This window comes from Plecotus auritus, assembly GCF_963455305.1.
Source record: "Plecotus auritus genome assembly, chromosome: 1".
Taxonomy (NCBI): Eukaryota; Metazoa; Chordata; class Mammalia; order Chiroptera; family Vespertilionidae; genus Plecotus; species Plecotus auritus.
Genome location: NC_137770.1, coordinates 42605656 through 42627897, shown reverse-complemented (window position 1 = coordinate 42627897; position 22242 = coordinate 42605656). Strand labels below are relative to the sequence as shown.

General features: G+C 38.8%; 1 protein-coding gene across 1 annotated transcript; it reads left to right on the top strand.

Annotated features, from left to right (window-relative positions):
• Positions 1 to 1815: 1815 nt before the first annotated feature.
• On the top strand, positions 1816 to 21217 carry CDKN3 (cyclin dependent kinase inhibitor 3). The gene is made up of 8 exons (XM_080664789.1): positions 1816 to 1944; positions 4017 to 4099; positions 5678 to 5733; positions 6285 to 6329; positions 9474 to 9696; positions 13214 to 13245; positions 15816 to 15919; positions 18163 to 21217. Exons 1-8 carry the CDS (start codon positions 1936 to 1938, stop codon positions 18247 to 18249), a joined length of 639 nt encoding a protein of 212 aa, XP_080520915.1. The 5' UTR covers positions 1816 to 1935; the 3' UTR covers positions 18250 to 21217.
• The last annotated feature ends 1025 nt before the right edge of the window (positions 21218 to 22242 follow it).

The following is a 22242-nucleotide window of genomic DNA, read 5'->3' as shown; positions in this document are numbered from 1 at the left end:
GGCAAAACCACATCTTGGATACACATCTTACCAAAAAGGCGGATGCGTTCTCAGCACTGACTCTTATCTTTGCCCAGGTGTTGGGGAGTGGGCTTTGATATATAAATCCAGTCTAGCACCGGGAATGAGGGAATGAATAGGACCTGGGCCCACCCAAGCGCCTTTTATCTTAAGTTTTGGTGAAACCGCCTGGTATTTGGGATATAAATAAACACGCTGCATTGGCTCTGGGTCACTGCCTCTCCCTCAGAAGAGGACAGTGGTCCACCCGGTTCCCAGCTTTTTCCTTCCATTTTGTGTCTTGTCTCTTTCTTTCTTTTATTTCTCAATCCCCAGCTCCTCTACTCAGGAACTGGATCCGTTCTCTAGCCACGCTGGACACGGAAAAGAGAGAAATATTTTTACATCACTGTAAGGGTGTTTTTGTTTTATGTTGATTGTTTTTTATTATTATTATTTATTTTGAGAGAGAGAGGAAGGGAGAGAGAGAAATATTAACTTGTTGTTCCACTTATTTATGCATTCATCATTTGATTCCTGTATATGCCCTGACTGAGGATTGAACCCACAACCTTGGTATATTGGGATGACACTCTAACTGAGCTACCTGGCCAGGGCTCAGTGAGGGTGTTTTTGGATGGGATTAATATTTAAATTGATGGACTTTGAATAAAGCTGACTTCCCTCTATAATGTGGGTGAGCTTGGTCCAATCAGTTGAAATCCTGAATAGAACAAAAAGGCAAGGGTCATTTTGTAACAGACAGCCTTTGGATTTCCCGTGCAACATCAACTAGTCTTGGTTCTACAACAGACTGACCACCTTTGAACTCTAACCAAAACTCCTTCATGAATCTCCAGTCCCCCAGCCTCCCTCACCAAGGATTTTGGACTCACCAAGCCTCCACAACTGTGGAGGCCAATTCCTTAAAATAAATCTCTTTATGTATATATCCTTTGGGTTCTGTATCTCTGGAGAACCCTGACTAATTCAGTCCCTAAGTCAAACTGTGCTAGCTCGACACCCACTGATTTTCACAACATGAGTCAGGGAGCTGAAACTTCTGCATATTTTTGTCAGCTCTACAGGTAATATTGCTCCTGCTGACTTCCTTCCCCATGGCCAGAAAAATGGGGACTGGAGAATGGGGGAGAAACTAATCACATTTTTGAAAGATTGTAACTGATTATGTAAGAAACACTGGTGCTTGGAACCATCTGGAGACTTTTTATCTTCCCTTCACATAATATTATTTCATTCCTATTTTAGTGAACAGGAAGGTTGAGATACACCTGTCTAGATCCTGTAATGGCAAAGAACATCAGATATCACACATACAGTGTTATCTTTATATTCTATACTTTTAGCTATCTCCATAGTATTTGTATGACTAGATATGACCATAAGTATGAAGTCTATGGGATGTAGTGTTTTCATAAGATGCTTCAGGGTAGTGCCTCCCCCACTCTTCCCATGCCCTTAACACATTTTTTTTTTTTTTAAGAAAACAAACAAAATTTCCTACCCTGATACCACTTCGAAACCCTGCCAAGAGGAAGCTTGGCTTCCCAGCATTGCCAAAGCGCTGGGGCTGCCTTTAAACGCTTTCGCTCCTCCTAGTTGCCCGCCACCTTCCTCCTCCTAACTGGCGCGAGGAGGGCGCCCGCCCAGCCAATCAAAGTTCAACAGGGCCCTCCTCCCGCGCGTCTTTCAAAGGCCACCTAGGAACCAATGAGCGGTCAGAGGCCTAGCCAGGGCGCCTGGGGGCGGAGTAAGAAGCAGGGAGAGGGCGTGATTGGTTCCTAGAAGACACCGCGCCCCACCTCACAAAGGGATGTACCAATGAGCTGAGCGAAGGGGCGGGTTCGACGCAGGGTGAGACCCTGGTGCGGCCTGAGGGAGACGGTGGCGGGTCGCGACGTGGGGCTGCCCGCGATGAAGCCGGTGAGTCGGGCCGAGGTTTGGAGGAACGAAGCCACAGGGACGGAAGCCGTCCTGGCTTCTGGTGTTGGCTCTTCCACTTGCTGTGTACGCGATGTCAGTCTATTCCGGATCTCGGTTTTATTCTGCTCTCCAGTCCTTGGGCCCCTGGACATCCCGGTCTGGTGACGTGATGACTCGCGCAGTAACCGTTTTGGGAGGGGAGGTGGCGTTTCCCGGGACCTGCGAGAGCGATGGCTGAGAGAACTGGGTCGGCGGGGCGAGGGGAAGACGTGCGCCGGTGAGGGCTGTGCTGTCGCCTGCGGGGTCTTCTAAGTCTCGCGACAGCCATGCCCGTTTTCCTGAGGAAACTGAGGCATAGAGAGCTTCAGCGTCTCAGTCTGCCGGATACCCCAGCCCCAAAAGATGTTGCGGGCCACCTGTGCCCCCTGGGGAGCTGTCCTCACCGTGAACGAGGAAAATTTCATGAAAGACGATTGCCAATCCCCGCTCGTGGTGTTGTCACCACTGTCACCATCCCCCGGGCGTGCCTTTCCCTGCGGTTCAGAATCCCTGGGTCTGGGGGAGCCGGAAGCGTGCAACTGTGTTAGGAGTTGTAAATCTGTCTGAGACGGATTGTCTGAGTGGGCCACACCAACTGAAAATCTTGAATCATCAAAACTGCTTTTAAGAGGGGGAAAAAGGAAAAACACATCAATGCAAGAAGCTGAAGTCCACCTGACTCCCATCACCTACCACTACGTTTAACTTACTGACCTTCATTTGAGTTGAGTCAATAATAATACGGATAGGTCCAAAGCACCTCAAACCCACAGCCTAATTTGGCTCTGTAATGTTTTCTTGTAACAGACAAGACCAGTGTGGAATATAGCGTCAGAGCTGGAAAGGTCATTAGGTAGTTACACTTATAATCCCCACGTTGCCATGTGTTGGGACATCAGCTGGCCTCCTCCTCCACTCGTCCGCAGAAGTGTGGGAGGAGCTGAACACAGGTAGCTCAACCCTCTCTTCCCTTCTCTCTGCAGAGAGTACATTCTGAAGTGCTTTCTGCCACAGGGGAGCCCTGGGTGGATGAATCCAATTCTGGAGTGAAGGTTTGACAAGCCCACCAGAGCACTGCTTTAAAGCCACGTGACACTTAGTAATAAAACTAATATATTGATCTCCATTTGCCTTTCCTGGGTTTTAGCTCAGTCGTTTCCAACTAAGGATTTTTTATTGGTGCTATAAAATTCCCAACAGTCTGCCATGTAGAAATGATGCCTACAGGATTGAGTTCCAACTCCTTAGATCAGCATACAAAGTCCACCTCAGTCTTTCAAAGTTGAGGGCAGGTTGTTCCACCTAAAACTCCTACCCCAATCAAACTACTAGGCTCTATGGGGGTTATTTTTTTTATAAATGGGGTAGGTAAAACATCTCTAGCTCCATCTCCTCTGCTCTGATCTGTTTCCAAATGCACAAGCCCTTTCTCCGTTTGTCCTTATAGCCTGAACTTCTTCCCTATCTGCCTGAAACCTCCTGCTCACTCCTCAAAACCCAGTTAATGCATCTCCTCGGTGAAGCTTTCTCCAGCTCCCAAAGCAGTTATTCACTCCCCTTTCTGCTCTAAAATGCATAGATTATGCTTCCATGTTAGCATTTAAAATATTCTGTAATCTGTTCACACGTCTGTGTTTCCAAGTATACTAAAGGTAGGCTGTTTATTTTATGGATCTTTGGTCTCCAGAACTTGGCAAAGGAAGATGTCCAAGAAATGTTTGTGAATGAGTGAGTAAATCATAGTTGTGAAAAACTGAGATCCAGAATAAAATGACATCACTTATACTCTTAAGTAGTAGAGCCAACACCAGAAGCCGGGTTTCTTGATTCCCAATCCAACTCTACTGCAGAGTGCTGTAATTATTAATAGTATGGTAAATAACAATAATTTGTCATTGCTATTGCTAATCTCTCTGACATTCCAGATTGAATAAATTGCAAATATGCATTCAGTGTATGTTTAAGCAAAGATCAGTTATACTAAGATGATATGTAAATATTCTTTACAGTTACTTAACTAATTTCTTTTGAAGCCTATTTCACTGCAGACAAGTGAGTTTGACTCATCAGATGAAGAGCCTATTGAAGATGAACAGACTCCAATTCAGATATCATGGTATGTTAACATTTCTGATCAATGATGAACTAAAATATTTGATATGTACATCATAATCTTCATAGCATGAAGTCCACATATTGAAAGTATTTAGTGATTCTCTCCCACTGATTATAATTCTAATTTTTATGAGATCGTCCAACTCCATGATTTATTTACTATCTATGATAGAATTAGGCTTTTTTACAGGTGGGTGGGAGTCCTTTATATATTGAGAAAACCATAGTAGAAACAAGTACTAGTAAGTAAGGATTTGAGATCTGATTGGAATGATCTCCCATTTAGTGCCAAAACCTACTTATTCTTTTATGACAAAAGAACATTGTACCATACGGGGTAAGATATTTAATCATTTATCATGTAGTCAAATCCTAGAACTACTTGCCACAGTAATGCATCTATCAGCAGACCATTTAACATTAAAAGCCAATTGCCATAGATACAATAACAAATACAAATGTTTCTATAGAAAACCAACTTCCAAATCTTGGCAGTGACTTATGGTTATACCAGATTCTCTATACCCAGCAATCAAATACTTTCTTTCTTGCCTGTAAATCATCTATTTCTTTAAGAAAGCCATTCCCACCCTGGCTAAATAGTTCAATTGGTTATAGTATCCTCCTTATACACCAAGATTGTGGGTTCCATCCCCAGTCAGGGCACATAAAAGAATCAATCAATGAGTGTATAAATAAGTGGGACGACAAGTCAGTGTTTCTCTTTCTCTCTCTCTCTCTCTCTCTCTCTCTCTCTCTCTCTCTCTCTCTCTCCCCCCCCCCTCCTATCTAAAATCAATACTTTTTTTATTATTTTTTAAAGAAAGCCGTTCCCTACTATAGGAAGAGAAAAAGAATAAAAGTGTTGTCCTTAAAGTTTTTGTTCTGCCATCAAATAGCAATTAACTTTCATTGCCCTTTCCAAACTCCCTTTTAAACTCAAAAATTCATCTAATTTTCAAAGTCAAGTGATATTTATATGTTGCCCCCTGTTTTCCTCTAAACTCAGTTTCTGTCTTACAAATAAGGTAAGCCTCTGCCCCCATTGTCCCCAAGTACTGCAAACTGGGAATATGGTTTCTTGAAATTATTTCATTTTATCCAAAACCCATTACTACAAAGAATGGGTGGCCTGTGATTTCTTTATCATATGAAATTATATATGTTTAAGGAGGGTCCATCAAAGGAATCTTAAAATAGTAATGTAGACTGCATGCTAGGAATTATATTATCAGATGATCATTTTCTAGCTTATTTCTGAAGGTTACTAAGACAACATATCTCAGGGTAACTTAAGTGCGCTTTATACTAGCTGTCGGCATTCTAGGCATTATTATCTTTAAGGTAAGTTTAACTTGCTGACAAAGCAAATGACAAGTCTCCGTTTCAAAACTACCAGTTTTTCTAGGTCTTTTTGTGACCAATACATTGATATTTAACTATGAATTTTTGTTTTGTGACTGCTATAGACATTTAAAACACTCTTGTTTAGTGGCAAGCACACACGTTTACTAAATTGAATTCTCATGTATAACTTCTTAAAGACTGAACTATACTTGATAAAGTTTTATCTTTTCAGGCTGCCCCTGTCACGAGTGAATTGTTCTCAGTTCCTGGGTTTATGTGCTCTTCCAGGTAGGTAACACTACATTTGGCTTCTTACTGATATATTTAAAGTTGTGTTTTTTTCTAAGTTTTTGTTTATTTTTTTGTTTTTGGTTAGCTAACACATTATTCTCCATACTGAGTAAGTAAAAGGAGAATTGGCCATCAGCATGGACGCTCACTTTCGGGAGCCCTTATGTTGGGCCATAGGTAAAGGAACATAGGTACACTCTTCAACCCTTCCGGATCCACATTCACAGTTTTACATTTCTGACTTACCTATCTTAATAAAATGTAAACCCAGGGGTACAATGTGAGACTGAGGACTATAGCTAGGTACTTGTTACCGAAAGAACATAGAAGAAATAATCCTCGCATTAGGAGTTCCTTCAGCTGGGATCTATAAATCCCTGGGTTCTATTCCTAAGAATATAAGAAATTGAAATTTACATTCAAAATGGAATTTAAGCATATTAATGATCATGTGGAATGTCTTCCTAAAGTAACTGTATTTTGTTAAAAAATACTTGTTATATATGACCAAAAACTGACTTTTTCACTTGTTTTATCACTACTTATAGGTTGTAAATTTAAAGATATTAGAAGAAATATCCAAAAAGATACAGGTAGGTGTAATATGAAACAACCATGTTAATCGTTTCTTTTAAAATATAACACTAACAATCTCCTTGTCAGAAAGAAAAACTGTAGTCTCTTCTCAATATACCAAATAAATGATTGGTATTTCATAAGATTTCAAACCACACACTTATTCTAATATGTAAAGAGATATTTGTGAAGGGTACAGAAAACTCATCATTCACTAAAATAAACCTGGTGTTGCTTTTCACTGAGTGGTAATTACATTATACATAGAAACTGCCTTTGGGTTTAGAATGTGTAAGTTGGAGGGAGAAAGGTATGTAAATAGAAAACTGACATTGTGTAGATCTTTGAATGCTCTTCTTTACAGACTTGACTTTGGTAGTGGAAATTAAGCCTGAGCTGGGAACCTAGAGGTCATAGTGAAATTGTCCATCCCACATGGAAAATTTAGAGAGCCAGCATCTAGGTGGGAAAGATGGAATGAGGTCTGATCTTCACATGCTCAAGGATGTTCAGACCACTATAGCCTCAAGTCTGATAATCTCACAAACATCCTGATAATCTATCCCAATTTGAAATTTACATATTGCATGATACTAAAAAACTCAGATTTTCAAAATATTATATTCCAGTTGGCCTGAAATATTTCAAGACTACTAGTCCTACCAATCTATACTAATAAAAGGGTAATATGCAAATTGGTCACGATGCCCTCACAGTAACAACCGAACAGCAGGCTGCATAGGGCAACAAGGCTAGCAGGGGGGTTAGCAAGGGATGACCAAACAACTGACCAGCAGGCTACGTGGGGCAACCAGGCTGGCAGGGGGGGTTAGCAAGGGACAACCAAACGACTGACCAGCAGGCTGCGTGGGGTGACCAGGCTGGCAGGGGGGGCAGTGAGGGGTGACCAGGCCAGCAGAGGGGGGCAGTGAGGGGTGACCAGGCCAGCAGGGGGGACAGTTGGGGGTAACCAGACCAGCAGGGGGGGCACTAAGGGGCAACCAGGCTGGCGGGGGGGCAGTTAGGGGCGACCAGGCTGGCAGAGGGGGGCAGTTGGGGGTGACCAGGCTGGCATTGGGGGGGCAGTTAGGGGCGATCAGGCAGGCAGGCAGGTGAGCAGTTAGGAACCAGTGGTCCCAGATTGTAAGAGGGATGTCCGACTACCGGTTTCCGAAACCGGTAGTGGGACATCCTCCGAGGGGTCCCAGATTGGAGAGGGTCCAGCCTGGGCTGAGGGGACACCCCCCCACCCGGTGCAAGAGTTTTGTGCACCAGGCCTCTAGTGTCCTTATAATACAATGAAATAAAATTGTGTTATTACTTGATTCTGACCAGTATAGATTTTTTAATCTTCATTTTTTTCTCATTGTTTTAGAATATGAATTTGCTGATGTACTTTCTTAATTTATTCCTTACCTACCAAAAAAAGAAATATTTAAAGAGGCTAATAGATTAGTTGACCCTTGTAACATTTGTAAAAATTTTCTGAGTTAGACGCCCACCATGGTAGGAAATTTCCATTTGGAGAACATTTAATGTAAATCACTGGTTCAAGATCCAACCTTGCACATTTTGAAAAGCCCTATTTATTTAGTATCTTCTATAAAAGGGGCTTCCAATATTTTACCACACCTTTTGTTTTTCAGTGCAATTCAATATTTTTTAAAAATGACAATGTTTGATAGAGACCTAGAATCTCCTTGTGGCAGTCCCTGTGGTTCCTCCTCAAAGTGCTTTCCAGGGAAGTTTGAAAACCACTGTATAACTGAAATTATCCAATGTGTACAAGAAACAAATAGAAAATTACTTCTTCTTAAAAATAGGTGTGTTAATGATAGCTTAAATCTTTTTAGAAGTATAAAAAAAATAGCAGTAATATCTAGAGCACCACTGTCCATAGAAATATAATGGGAACCACAAGTAGAGGCCATATATGTAACTTCACATTTTCCAGTTGTCACATTAAAAAAAAAAAAAACAACAGGTGAAATTAACTTAATAATATATCTTACTTAACCTAATAGTCTCATTTCAATGGGTTTTTATTATAAAACATGAGGTAGGTTTTTTTGTATTTAATCTTTGAAATTAGATATGTATTTTACACTTAGAAAGCATTTCAGTTTGGACTAGACACATTTCAAGTGCAATAGATTTATAGATTATCATTTGTTATTTACTTAGAGGTTCATGATCAAAGGCACTTTGTACTTAAATAGCTAAATATCCTTGGATTTAGGAGGCAGGGAGGGAGAAGAGGCTCAGCTCAGCCAGAATAAGATATTGCCATTAGAAAGTTCTGGTGTATAGAATGGCCTAAGGTACTATTGCTTGGTTCATATTCATTATACTAATGAAAGTAGCTACACCGCATAATTCTAGTACAGTTAGTGTTTTATTTCAAAGAGACCTAGTCCATAAATTAAATCCATGGTGGTGTGGTACAGTATGAATACAAGAGCTCTGTCACCATGGCCATGCTGGAGACTTTATATACAATGCTTAGGGTAAAACAAAACAACAGATTGGTGAAAGCAGCAAACATGGTTGGTTTTATGAGAAGAAAACAGAAAAAAAAAAAAGTGCTATCATCCTTTCTCAAGAGTTTACTTTGAAATACTAAATTTATTTTGAAACATTTACTGTAAAAAATATCAAGAACAAAAATATAATTGACTCATTTTTAAATTCAGTAAAAAGCATTTTGAGTTATAAAGTCTGATTTAAATTTAACCACTTTTCATTGCAGATGTTTCGGTAAATCCCATTTTATGAATAGTGACTTAATTTTTACCCTAGTTTGAAGACAGATCAGTATTGTTTTAGATTATCAGCACTTCAAATTTATAGATTATCATTTATTATTTACTTAGTTTGGCTTAAGAAATATAAATCCAGTTACATGGCCAGTGTGGCTCCGTTGATTGGGCATCGTCCTGTGCACTGAAAGATTGCTAGTGGCACATGCCCAGGTTGTGGGCTCCATCCCATGGGGGGAAGGAGAGAGTGCAGGAAGCAACTGATCGATGTTTCTCTCTTACATCCATGATTCTCTCTCTCAAAAAATCAATAAAAACATTTTTTTAAAATAATAATTCCTTAAAAAAAAAGAAATGTTAACTCCATATGGTGTGTGTCTGTATATTTTGGTCTATTGGCAGAAGAACTAAAGAACTATGGCATACAAGACATATTTGTTTTCTGCACCAGAGGGGAACTATCAAAATATAGAGTCCCAAACCTTTTGAACTTCTATCAACAGTATGAAATTACTACTCATCATCATCCAATCCCAGATGGAGGGACTCCCGACATAGCCAACTGCTGTGAAATAATGGAGGCGCTTGCAATCTGCCTTAAAAATAACCGAAAAACCTTAATACAGTAAGTTCCCCTTTTCTCCATACATTACATGAGAAATGTCCCAGTCAGAATGACTTCTCCAATTACTGCATCTTTATTCAGTTATTATTTACCTTCTGTTTCGTTGTAAGGATTAAAAGAAAGAATGCATGAAAAGTACTAGCACAATACCTGGTACAGAGCAAGTACTCAGAAATTTGCTTTTATTACTTTTAAAGAGTAAGGACAATAAAAGAGTAGATTTTGAAATTTCTAGAATAGGGTTACAGGCTTTTCTTTCCTTTTGTCTTAGACCTTTAGTTACAATTTTAGGACCCTCCTTCCCAAAAAAAGATTGTGCATTATTTTCATATTAACTTTACTTATGGGCCTTTCAGTTGCTTCCAATAGCAGGAAAGTCAATTTTATAAAAATTAGCAGTAAAGAAATAATCCTAAGCAATCTACTCTTTTATTGTCCTTAATTCTTCAAAAGTAATCAAAGCAAATTTCTGAGTGCTCGCTCTATACCAGGTGTTGTGCTGGTACTCTTAAAAATATGACTTGAAAATTACAATATATTTCATTATGTGAATTTGCTAACAGTATGAAAGAGGGACTCTCACTGTTTGTCAAATGGCTATACACAAGCTGCTGATATGAAAGCTTAAAACAAAATAAAATAGGCTAAGAAAAAAAGAGGAGAGAAGAAAAAAGTAGCTTGTAGAAAGGAAGAAGAGAAGCGGTACTGTGGATAAGAAGAGCAGATGCTCTGCCAGAAGTCAGACACAGCAGAGGGCCAGCCACAGGGAGCAAACCAGTCCTTCTCTGTGCTCATGATACTTTTTGTAGCCTGATAAGCTGCTTAATCCTTTCTGAAACAACATAGAATATTAAATATTCTAATACCTCAAAAGCCCTAAAGTCCCTGAATTCATTGTGTTGAATTAGAAATTATGCAGACTAACCAAAATAACCAAGTAGTCTTAGACCTCCTGGGAAAAGGGCAAGCCTATTCAACTTCTCTTCTTTGACCTAGGGCTCAGGGCCTCATGCAGCAGTTCCTGTTCTGAAGGCAAAGCACAGTAGCGCAGGGTCTTTGAGGGTACACACCTGTTTGTGGCCAAACTGAACTCTGATGAACAGAGAACTAATAGGGAATAAAGAACTAGAAGCCATCCTACAATTGGCAAACTTACTCTAGAGAAAAGCATAATCTCTCACTGTAAGCAATTACTAATTGCTTTACTAATTATAAAAGCAAAATTTTAGAATAAATAGTTGTCTTTGCTAAATATTCTAAGCCTAAAATTCATTAATTAGATGTAGCTAGTGAAAAACATTTTCCAATTTTTGGACCCTTTTTTCAAAACAATTCTGAGATTTTTTTTTTCATGTGAATTTTTTTCTTTTCCTTTTTGCATTTTTCAAGTAAATTTTTGAAAGATTTACTGAAAAGTTTCCAGAGATCAAACTAGCTCAGATTAGTGAAGCTTAATAAATTCCACTCTAATAGGTTCTAGCAAAACAAATACTCTGATGTTTGAACAATACAGACAGGATGGAAAGATGGGTGGGCAGCCTTGCGGATGTTAACTGCTTCAGGCTCCCACAAATCATCTGATGACTGGAAGTTTTCATTGTCCCAGAGCTTTCAAGGTGTCCTTGAGTAACTACTGTTGGGACAAAGACAATACAGCTCTAGAGTTTATCCCTCCGAAACAGGGTCTGGTACATTTTTTCACTGTCTCACTAGTTCTCCCTGGATATTTCATTCCTTTATAAAGTCAGTGAACACTGCTTGCCTACCATGATATACCATATCCTAGGGCTATTGTAACAAAGTACCACAGACTGGATAGCTTTGAACAACAGAAATTTATTCTCTCCCAGTTCTGGAGGCTAGCAGCCCCAAATCAAAACCAACAGCCATACTCCCTCTGAGACTAGTCTTTCCTTGCCTCTCCCTAAGCTTCCAGTGGTGGCCAGCACTCCCAGGCATTCCTTGGCTTGCAGTTGCATCTCTCCAAACTCTGCCTCAGTCATGACATGATTGTCTCTCTGTGTTTGTGCCTTCATATGGTATTTTCCTCTTATAAGGACACCTGTCAGATTGGATTAGGGCCCACCCTAATGACCTCATCTTAACTTGATTACATCTACAGAGACTGTTTCCAAATAAGGTCACATTCATAGCACTAGGGATTAGGACTTAAACGTAACTTTTTGGGGACACAATCAACCTATAACACATACTGTGTCCCAAACTGAATACAAAACACACACTGTGAAGCACTGCCCCCACCCTCAAGGAATCCACAGCTAACAATGCTACCATGTGAATGCAAAACTCACACAAGGTGTGTATGAGGCAGCACACAGGACAGAGATAGTTTCTGTGGGAGTGCAAGGCATTTCAGGGAATAAAATTGGAGCTTGGTTTTGAAGGATGAGTAGGAATCCATCAACCAATCAGACAGGAGGAAAGATAAGAGTAGCAAGAGGTATAAAGTAGTAGTAATCTTGGAGAAAGCCACTGCAGTGCTCGATCTGCCTTTCTGCAGTGGATCCTCATCTCTGAAATGGGCCTACATCTGGGACACTGAGTAGAAAGCCAGTTCATGAATTCTCTAGAGGTCAGTGCCTGTCTGGTCCTCTGCCTCACATCCTGTCAGGAGACATGTATGTAGAGCTTCATCTACAATACACTACAGTAATTGATGTTCAGGATGAGTCATCAGCACCCAATTAGGTTCAGTATATGCTCTAAGAAAGTTAGGAAGTGTGTAATACGTTTTTTAGTGTCTTTGAAAATGATTAAAATGAATGATTTTGTTGTTTTCAAGGTCAGTCTTCATTTTTCTGAGATCAGTTATGCAGAATTGCTAATATCTTCATAGCACTAACATTAATTTACTTCTTACTCTGTGCCAAGCTCAGTTCTAAGCCCTTTACAGATGTTACCTCATTTAGTCCTCTCTATGAAGGAGGTACTGTTGCTGTCACCATCTTATAGGTGAAAAGGCTGAGGCCCAGAGAAGCTAAGTAATTTGCTTAGGTTCAAGCATCTAATAAGTGATAGATACAGATTCAACCCAGGCAGTGGGGCTCCAGAGCCCATGCTCTAAACCTCTGTGGTATGCTACCTCTGTACTCTTCTAAGGTAAATGAAGAGTTATTATACAGATAGCACTTGTCCCGTAACCACTAAGGTTTTATTTAGACAGAGGAAGATAATCCAAGTGGCAGTTGGTAAAATAGTCTGATTTCTATCATATTTAGTAACCAGTTCTACTTCTCAGATGTAGATCCTGGAGTTTAAAGAGGTCACTAAAAAGGCCTTGCCTACTTGACCCTTAGAAGTTCAGAATAACTGCTCTTCATCATATAAATAAGCACGTCGCTCTTCATCAACTCAAAAATACTTATTAATCTCGGTTTGCAAGGCACTGTGCTGGACATTAAAGTTAAAAATAGATGGCAGAAAGAACTAGTCCTTAGTTGTAATTGTTGGGATGGAATGAAAATATATATATTTCAAAACTGTACTTCCCTTTCAGCTGTTATGGAGGAATTGGGAGATCTTGTCTTGGTAAGAAATATATTTTCATTATTCAGTTGTTTTTTAACTTCAAGTATGCAAACTCCTCTTTCTGGGGCATATGCTCACTGCCGTAAATTTGGTGTTCCCTAGGAAACTGAGGTGGGAGTGAGAGGTGTTTTCAGCATTGTTTTGGAGGATTCTGCAAAACATAATTTACAAGTCTTAGCACCTGCATTCTTGTGTTTTGTTTTGTTTTCTAATGTTATCCGTATGCAGGTGTTATGATACCAACAGTAACTTCTAAATACCCACTGGTAACATAAGTATGAAAACCAAAGTTAATTACCATATGTTAACTTTAAACTAAAAAAAAATGTATTAGGGGAAAAAACATTAAATGAAATGCCACACTGGAGTAAATTTATTCCTTCTAGTATTGAACAGTATGGAAATTAAAAACGTTTGTGTTTCAAAGAACACTATCAAAATCAAAAGACATTATGGGGAAAGTATTTGCAAACCATACTTCTGATAAGGGACTCACTAGAATATATAAAGAACTCATACAACTCAATAATAAAACAACAAACAGCCCTAACCGGTTTGGCTCAGTGGATAGAGCGTTGGCTTGCGGACTGAAAGGTCCCAGGTTTGATTCCGGTCAAGGGCATGTACCTTGGTTGCGGGCACATCCCCAGTAGGAGGTGTGCAGGAGGCAGCTGATCAATGTTTCTCATCGATATTTCTAACTCTCTATCCCTCTCCCTTCCTCTCTGTATAAAAGCAATAAAATATATTTAAAAAAAAACAACAAACAATCCAATTTTAAAAAAAGAGAAAAATATCTAAATACATATTTCTCCAAACAAATTATATACAAATGACCAAAGATGTTCAGCCTGGCTGGTGTGTCTCAGTGGTTGAGCATTGACCCAGGAACCAAGAGGTCACAGGTTCGATTCCTGGTCAGGGCACATGCCCGGCTTTCGGGCTTGATTACCAGTAGTGGGTGTGCAGGAGACAGCCAATCAAAATTTCTCCATCAATGTTTCTCTCTCTCTGTATCCCTCTCCCTTCCTCTCTCTCTAAAAATCAATAAAAACATTAAAAAAAAAAAAAAGAGGGAGATGTTCAACATCACTAGTCATCAGGGAAATGCAAAACAGACACAATGAGCTCTGGCCAATGTTTCTCAGTGGTTACAACATTGGCCCAAACACCAAAAGAAGGATCACGGGTTCGATTCCCAATCAAGGCATGTACCTGGGTTGTAATCCTCACCTGTGGGAGGTAATTGTGTCCAATACTAGAAGGAATAAATTTACTCCAGTGTGGCATTTCATTTAATGTTTTTTCCCCTAATACATTTTTTTTAGTTTAAAGTTAACATATGGTAATTAACTTTGGTTTTCATACTTATGTTACCAGTGGGTATGTTTCTCTCTTTCCCTCCCTCCCTTCCACTCTCTCTGGAAAAAAAATAAACGGGAAAAATATCCTCTGCTAAAGATTAACAATAACAAAAAAGCCACAATGCGATACCATTTAATACTCATTAGGATAGCTATTATCTAAAAAATGGAAAATAAGCATTTGGTAGGATATGGAGGAATTGGAACCCTTATACAATGCTGGTGGGAATGTAAAATGGTGCAGCTGCTTTGGAAAATAATCTGGCAATTCCTCAGTTAAACACAGAGTTACCACATGACCCAGCTATTCCACTCCTAGGTATATACCCAAAAGAAATAAAAATGTTATGTCCACACAAAAACTTAGACATGAATGTTTATAGCAGCATTATTCATAATAGCCAAAAAATTGAAACAACCTGAATTTCCATCAATTGAAAAATAAACAAAATGTATATCCAAAAACTGAAGTATTCATCCATAAAAAGGAACATGCCACAATATGTATGAATCTTCAACACATTATGCTAAGTGAAAGAAGCTAGTCACAAAAGACCATATATGATTCCATTTATTAAAAATGTGTAGAATAGGCAAATCTATAGAGACAGAAAGTAGATTGTTGATTGTTTAGGGCTGGGGTGATGGGGTGGTAGGGGGATGATAACAAAAGGGTAAGGGTTTCTTTTTGAGGTGGTGAAAATGTCATACAACTGAACGGTGATGGCTGCACATATCTGAATACACTGTAATTCACTGACTTGTATACTTTAAATTATATACTTATATGATAAATGAATTATCTATAATAATAAATGCATAATATACTAATTAGACCAGACGTCCTTCCGGACGAAGCCGGGGCTGTGAGGTAAGCCCGGGTCCCGGGTGCCTGAGGGAAGCCAGTGCCGGCAGCCAGGGGAAGGAAGGCCTACTCTTGCATGAATTTCGTGCATCAGGCCTCTAATAATTCAATAAAGCTATGTGGAAAAAAAGAATGAAGCCAGTGTTACTTTTAATTCAATCATTTAAAATTACAATTTAACTGTCAAAAAACACATACTAAGGCCTCAGTCTTTAAATTCATTTCGAACAATTATACCAAACTTAGTGTTCTGTACCAAAATAAGTGTAATTAAATATAAAATACTATATCCTACCATGAATTAGTTAATAATTTACTATTTTCCTATCATGTTCTATTAGTTGCTGCTTGTCTCCTACTATATCTGTCTGACACAGTATCACCACAGCAAGCCATAGACAGCCTGAGAGACCTAAGAGGATCTGGAGCAATACAGACCATAAAGGTACGGAAGTGGACTGTTTTTGTACAGGTGTGATTAGGGGGGCAGACCTTTAGAAACACAGGGTAACTCATCATTATGGGGAAAGGAAAATATGGCCCCTTCCCTCCTCTGGTTCTTTGGCTAGTTGAATAATTAAATCAACATGAGACATTGACAAGAAAAAAATCAAATTTATGTTCAGTAATTAGTTTGCCCTGCCATATAGATGGGTTACCTTCAGTAATAACTCATTATCGACAAGGCTGTAATTCAAATCCCTCTAGATAGCTGGGGAGGAGGTGGCAGAAGTTTCTCTTGGGCCCACAGGGTCTTGGTTGCCTTTAGCTCAAAATAACCCATGTACCACTGACATATATCTTGGGGTGGCTGGTTCTGAACCCCTATATTATCAAAAGGGCAATAAAAATCCAAAGCATTCTATTATTCATGTACCACCTGTTTATATTTTAATTTTTTTAATTTAAATATAACCTGAATGTCTAAAAAAGTTCACAATATTAAAAAAAATTGAACTTCCCAGTGTACTCTTCCAGGATCTACAACTGTTCAGTTTTTGCCCCTTCAATTCTGGAAATGAATCCTCTCACTTGGAAAAATGAGATGGTTACCATAAACTTGGGAGTTCCTTGGGTAGATTTTTACTGAAAAAAGATCTAGTGAAGACCTTTTATCACCCACTTAATAAAGACAGATGAATGACTATAATACAAAAAACTGTAAAGCAATTTCACTGTGGATAATCAAAGTGGCGTTTTTCCACATTAACACTTCAAAAGCACTGTGGTGGCAACGCCCAAGGATATTATTATATACTAGAGGCCCGGTGCACAAAATTCGTGCACAGGGCGGGGGGGGGGTCCCCCTCAGCCCAGCCTGCACCCTCTCCAATCCAGGACCGCTCGGGGATGTCCGACTGCCGGATTAGGCCCGATCCTGGGGATCGGTAAACCGGCAGTCGAACATCCCTCTCACAATTCAGGACTGCTGGCTCCTCTTAACTGCTTACCCGCCTGCCAGCCTGATCATCCCTCACCACCTCTGCCTTCTGGCCTGATCGCCCCTAACTGCCCCTCCCCCCCGCTGGCCTGGTTACCCCCAACTGCCCACCCACCCCCTGCCGGCCTGGTCGCCCCTCACTGCCCCCCCTGCCGGCCTAGTAGCCCCATGCAGTCTGTGTTCAGTTTTCCGTCCGGTTTCAGTCGTGACAGCCCCTGGCTTTTTATATATTAGATTAATCATGTTGCTGAAACGATTCTGCAGATTTCACTTTATAGCTCTGTAAAGCTCAATCAGGAGCAGGCACTAAAGAATGTTGGCTTTTAGGTGGTTCCCTGAGCTGGACAGTCCATCTTCCCAGGGTGCAAGCCTAACCAAGTGTAATGAATGTGAATTATTACAACTGATGAATTCCCCAAGCAGCCTAGCTCTCAGTGCTCAAATAAGGTCATGCACACGTTCTGAAAACAGAGCTCCCTTTATTAAGATCAAATGCGGCTTCAAATTCAAAATATTCTCAAGTCTCTCTCTGAAACAAAACAAAATACACATAGTTGTATACATATATGCACTTTTTACATCTTTAATCTTGAGAGAATTAAGCCCACGTTAGTATGGGCTGTTAATTTATCACCTTAGCATTCTCTGGCAAACAGGCTTTTCCTCATTAGCATTATGCAATTTCAACCCCTCAGTAATGAGAGGGAATGAGATTATTGGCAGAGTAAGAATATCCTCTAGGAAGCTATTAAAATTTTTTTTAATTTGTTTAAGATTAATGATTTGTGATATTATCTACTATGAGTATTCCAAATGGATTATGTCATCACAAAACGTAAAAAAAAAAATAGGGCTTCTATAAGAAATAGATTTTGACCATACCAAAGTTAATTGCTTCAAAGTCCTTCTCCGCCCTACTTACCCACACCCCCCTCCCACAGGGGAAAATACGCTTACAAAAAGAATGCCTTCACTGCCTATTTTTAATCTTATTTGCTCCTGCCAGTAAAGGGAGAAGGAATTTTTACAGATTTATAAAATATTCATCTGTTTCAAGCTACCTTCTGATTTTTGAAGCAGTTTTTCACACTTTATGCAGCTTTATTGAAATATAAATACTTGCTTACCCCAAAGGATGTAGGATTGTTTTTAGCAAATGTTTCTGATTCCTGATTCCTACCAGCATTGAGACTACTCTGGGAGGTAGTTTTCTACAATGTATTTCAATACATCTTTACCTTTTTCAGCAATATAATTATCTTCATGATTTCCGGGACAAACTAGCTGCACACCTGTCTTCAAGAGATTCACTATCAAGATCTGTGTCTAGATAAAAAAACGAACTTCAAACAGCATATATATGACCATGTCTAATATTTGAGTTCTCCAACATAATTTGAAGTGAAACTACTAGTGTTACCAACTTGAATGTAAATGTGTATGTGCAGATATTTCTAAAGCTTTTATTGATGAATTTCATTGTCTCTTTCATCTCTTATAGGATAAAAAAATTGCTATATAGTTTTCCTTCTTAGAAATGAACTGGCTGCTCTGGTGTATTTTACCTGGAGATAATGCTGAAAAAGCATATGGGAAAAATATTTAGTTGCATATTCTTATTTACCACACTTTTACCTCATTTTACTATTGTAACTACTGGGTGGCATATAACGTAGTACTAAGTGTGAAAATTGGTATAGGTACCCAAGCAAGTTAAAATTTAAATAACTTTCACTTTTTATTCCTCTCAAACTCACTCCCATTTTTTCCTACTTCATAAACATATAAAATTGTGGGGGATTTTATGGATCATCTAGTCACTCCCTGCCAATACTAAATCATTCCCAACAGCTGTGTATCCAGCCAGCATTTGCTTGGACATTTTCAGAGACATGGAATTCTTGGTTCAGAGAGCTGCTCTGGTCTTAGAACATTTTTTCCACCCTAGAAACTACACGAATAACTTTAATCCCTCTTTCACACTTACTGTATAAAGTACTTATCTACAGATTAACAATCTCCAATTCTCACTCCTTCACCTTACCTAATGCTATTGAACATGTCTTTTTCCCCATCAGCAGTCTTTTTGTCTTTCAATTCAAGGCTGAGCTACCAAAAGCAGTCATTTGGACTACAGATGAGGATTATACAATGAATCAAAGCCACCTGTTTTAACAGACATCAGTGTTTTAATGTCATATGAGGTGGGTCCCATGGCTTTCTTGGTTACTTGTAATCACAAATGTAAACCAGGATCATAGGCATTTGCACACAAGACAGAGTAAATTTCACCCCATCAAAACTTAATTTGTAAATAATCATATAATTACCAAAAAAAACCCTTATTTTGTCTCACATTCTTCTTGCTGCTGATGAGCGACTTTAATTTCATGAGGGAATATTTTAAAACAATTACAGTAGGTCCTCGGGTTACGTCGGAGATCCGTTCCTAGGTGCGACATAACGCAATTTTCACCGTAAGTCGGAACCCACCTACATAAGCACCTACGTCACTCACATGGAGCACACACACAGCAGTAATGAAGTGAAACAGTCAAAAAAATTTAAAAGAAAGATAACAATTCCTGACCTTTACTTGTGGTAAATAAATAATAAAAAACATAAAGCACATATGTACATACGTCGAAATGACGGAACTTTTTTTTTTATATAAATAAATGGGAGATGGCGACGTAACCACGAAACAACATACATCGAGTCCGACTTAACCTGAGGACTGCCTCTAATGCTGTTTGGGAACTTCAAACCAAAGGTCCAGTATGTACCATAATATACAATCAATATTTTAACATTCTTATGTTTAAACTGGGGATTTCTTTTCCAACACAATAAATGCCAAGGTAAAGCAAGAAAAGTTATTTTTTTTAAGTATAGGCTGCAATCATAGATTGACCTTCCTAATGATTTTGGTATTATAACCAAATACAAGTTAAAAATCACAATATTCTGTTAAACTTTAGGAAGTCACTCAAATTGACATGGCCAAATCTTATATTAGCTTTCTTCCAATATAAACCTATCACTTATTAATGAATACTTATGAAAATGGAGAGAAAATACTGGCCTGGATTAATCAAACCCTTTATAATCAATTGAATTGTCAAGTGCACTCATGTATTAATTTCCATTGCAAGTGCTCATTAACCCTCTCCATTTAAAATGCTTGACTAAACTACTTTAGCACCAAGGATAAGGAAAAACATCAATTATTCCAAGACAGAAACACGGGGTGGCACTATGCAAAATATTTGTCCAGTTAAATTTAATAATATGTAAATCAGTCTTAGAAAGTATCTTATCTGCCCAACCTGTGGGTCAGTCCTCCAAAGAGTGGGAAAGGAGAGACTCAGAGACTGTCCAGAGTCCTGGTCAAGCCAAGTTAACTGCTGAAATTGAATTAACACACTTTATAATCAACCATTATCGATAAACTACACAAGGAAACATTTGAGATGGTTTTTATTAAATATACAAAAGCAAAATCACACAAGCTCTAGGAAGGTAGGACTACTTAACGGCATTTTCTTTGGACGGTGGTACAGCACCTTTAAAGTTAACTTAGATTTCAACAAACCTTGAGCACAAATAGCTAACTACATTCTATGTTTCTCTTAGCAGTTTTAAGGTCTACCTAGTCATCAATCTATTATTTAAGAACTTTTCTTCTCCAGAATATATAAACATGGTAATCAAAGAAATGCAATGTTTAGAAAACCATTGAACAATAAAATTATTCATTCTTTTCCATGTCAAGATATTCACTACATCTTCACTTCCACAATGTGCATTAACAAAATCAATGTAGGATAAGACATTCACTCTCATCCCATAGATTGATCACCTTATATTGTTAATACTGTTTTTCAAAACCAAACAAACAGCAAAGCTGTTTACCCCTTTTAAACATTTAGCTTTAACTTTAACAAAATTGTTCTACAAAAGCTACTCAACATATCCAGAAATAGAACCACATTTTGCTCATGACGTCACCCTGGAGTATTAATTCAGAACCAACTTCTGAGCTATATATTAGTCCCAGAGACTCATTAGCTGATGGTCTGACTACAGATCAGTGATTGGTTTAAGCAAAAGAAATTAAGTTATTTGAGACTAACATTAGTTTCCAAAAAGAATGACTGTGTGGGATGAGGGCATGCAACAGGTGGTAGGGGAGGCTGGGGGAAAGTCAATGGGGGAAAAAAGGAGATATATGTACTACTATGTGTAATACTTTAAACAAAAAAAAAAAAAAATGACTATGAGTACTTTCATGAACATTACTAGACACAGTGTCAATATTTTTTGTCTTTCCCCTTTGAAAAGAATATTTTAAAATATTTTTGCTATCAGAATTTCTGATTTACAATTATACTATACAACTGATTGGGAGATGCACATTTGTGGGTATTACATTATATAAATAAGTAAACTTAGATGTGTACTTTTAAAATACAGATCAGTACTTGAATGGGCTCCATGTATCACAATGCTATGATGTAGCCACACTTAAGATGAAAGCCCAGCCCCCTGCCGGGTATAACAGACACAACAGAAGTCGTTATTTGCACCATGGCAATACCATTCCATGAACACTGATCATAAACATATAACCTGAGGAAAAGAAAAGTGTTGTACCAAAAAAAATATTTTGCTAGCTTCAAAGTATACTTACAGTTCTATTTCCTTTCTACACAAATATCTGACGTTTTCAAAAAAAAAAAATGTTGATTTGAGGAGCAGAGAAGAGCTCTTATGAGAGCTATTAGCATGAGTGGTCCTCAAGATGAAAAATACTGAACCACCTTTAAGAGACAGACACACTGCAATCTGCATGTGCTTTGTTGCTTTGTGAGAGACCATTATCAGGGTATCTGAACCTGACTGGTAGGTCTGACAGTTCATGGTGTAATCCATGGTGTTTCTCAAATGCTTTAGTAATACCTGATACATGTCAAAAGTGGATAGTCTGGTCATTTCCTATCATGCCCCCTTCTCATGGAAAATAATTTAAATTTCAAACAAATGAGCAGTTTGTATATAGCCTGGGAGCCAACTCTCCTCTACTCTGGGATGGGGGTGGGGAAATCAGTTGAGCACTATGAAAATCAAGAACTACCACTAATAAAATTCAGATAGTGGCATTCAAATAAGTTTCTACCCCTATACTTCCTTAGTTCTAAATGGACATAATGCCATCATATAGTAGTATGACTCAAGAGAATAGCTCCTAAACAGACTACATTTGTTATATAAGATTTCTAACTCAGGAGAATCTATAGTACCCATAGCAACAAAGAGCTGTTAGT

Bases quoted from the DNA above. Each gene is read 5' to 3' on its own strand.
- CDKN3 (XM_080664789.1), top strand. The intron at 5,734-6,284 runs GTAGGTAACACT...CACTACTTATAG, and splicing joins GGGTTTATGTGCTCTTCCAG to GTTGTAAATTTAAAGATATT. The intron at 6,330-9,473 runs GTAGGTGTAATA...GTCTATTGGCAG, and splicing joins AAATATCCAAAAAGATACAG to AAGAACTAAAGAACTATGGC.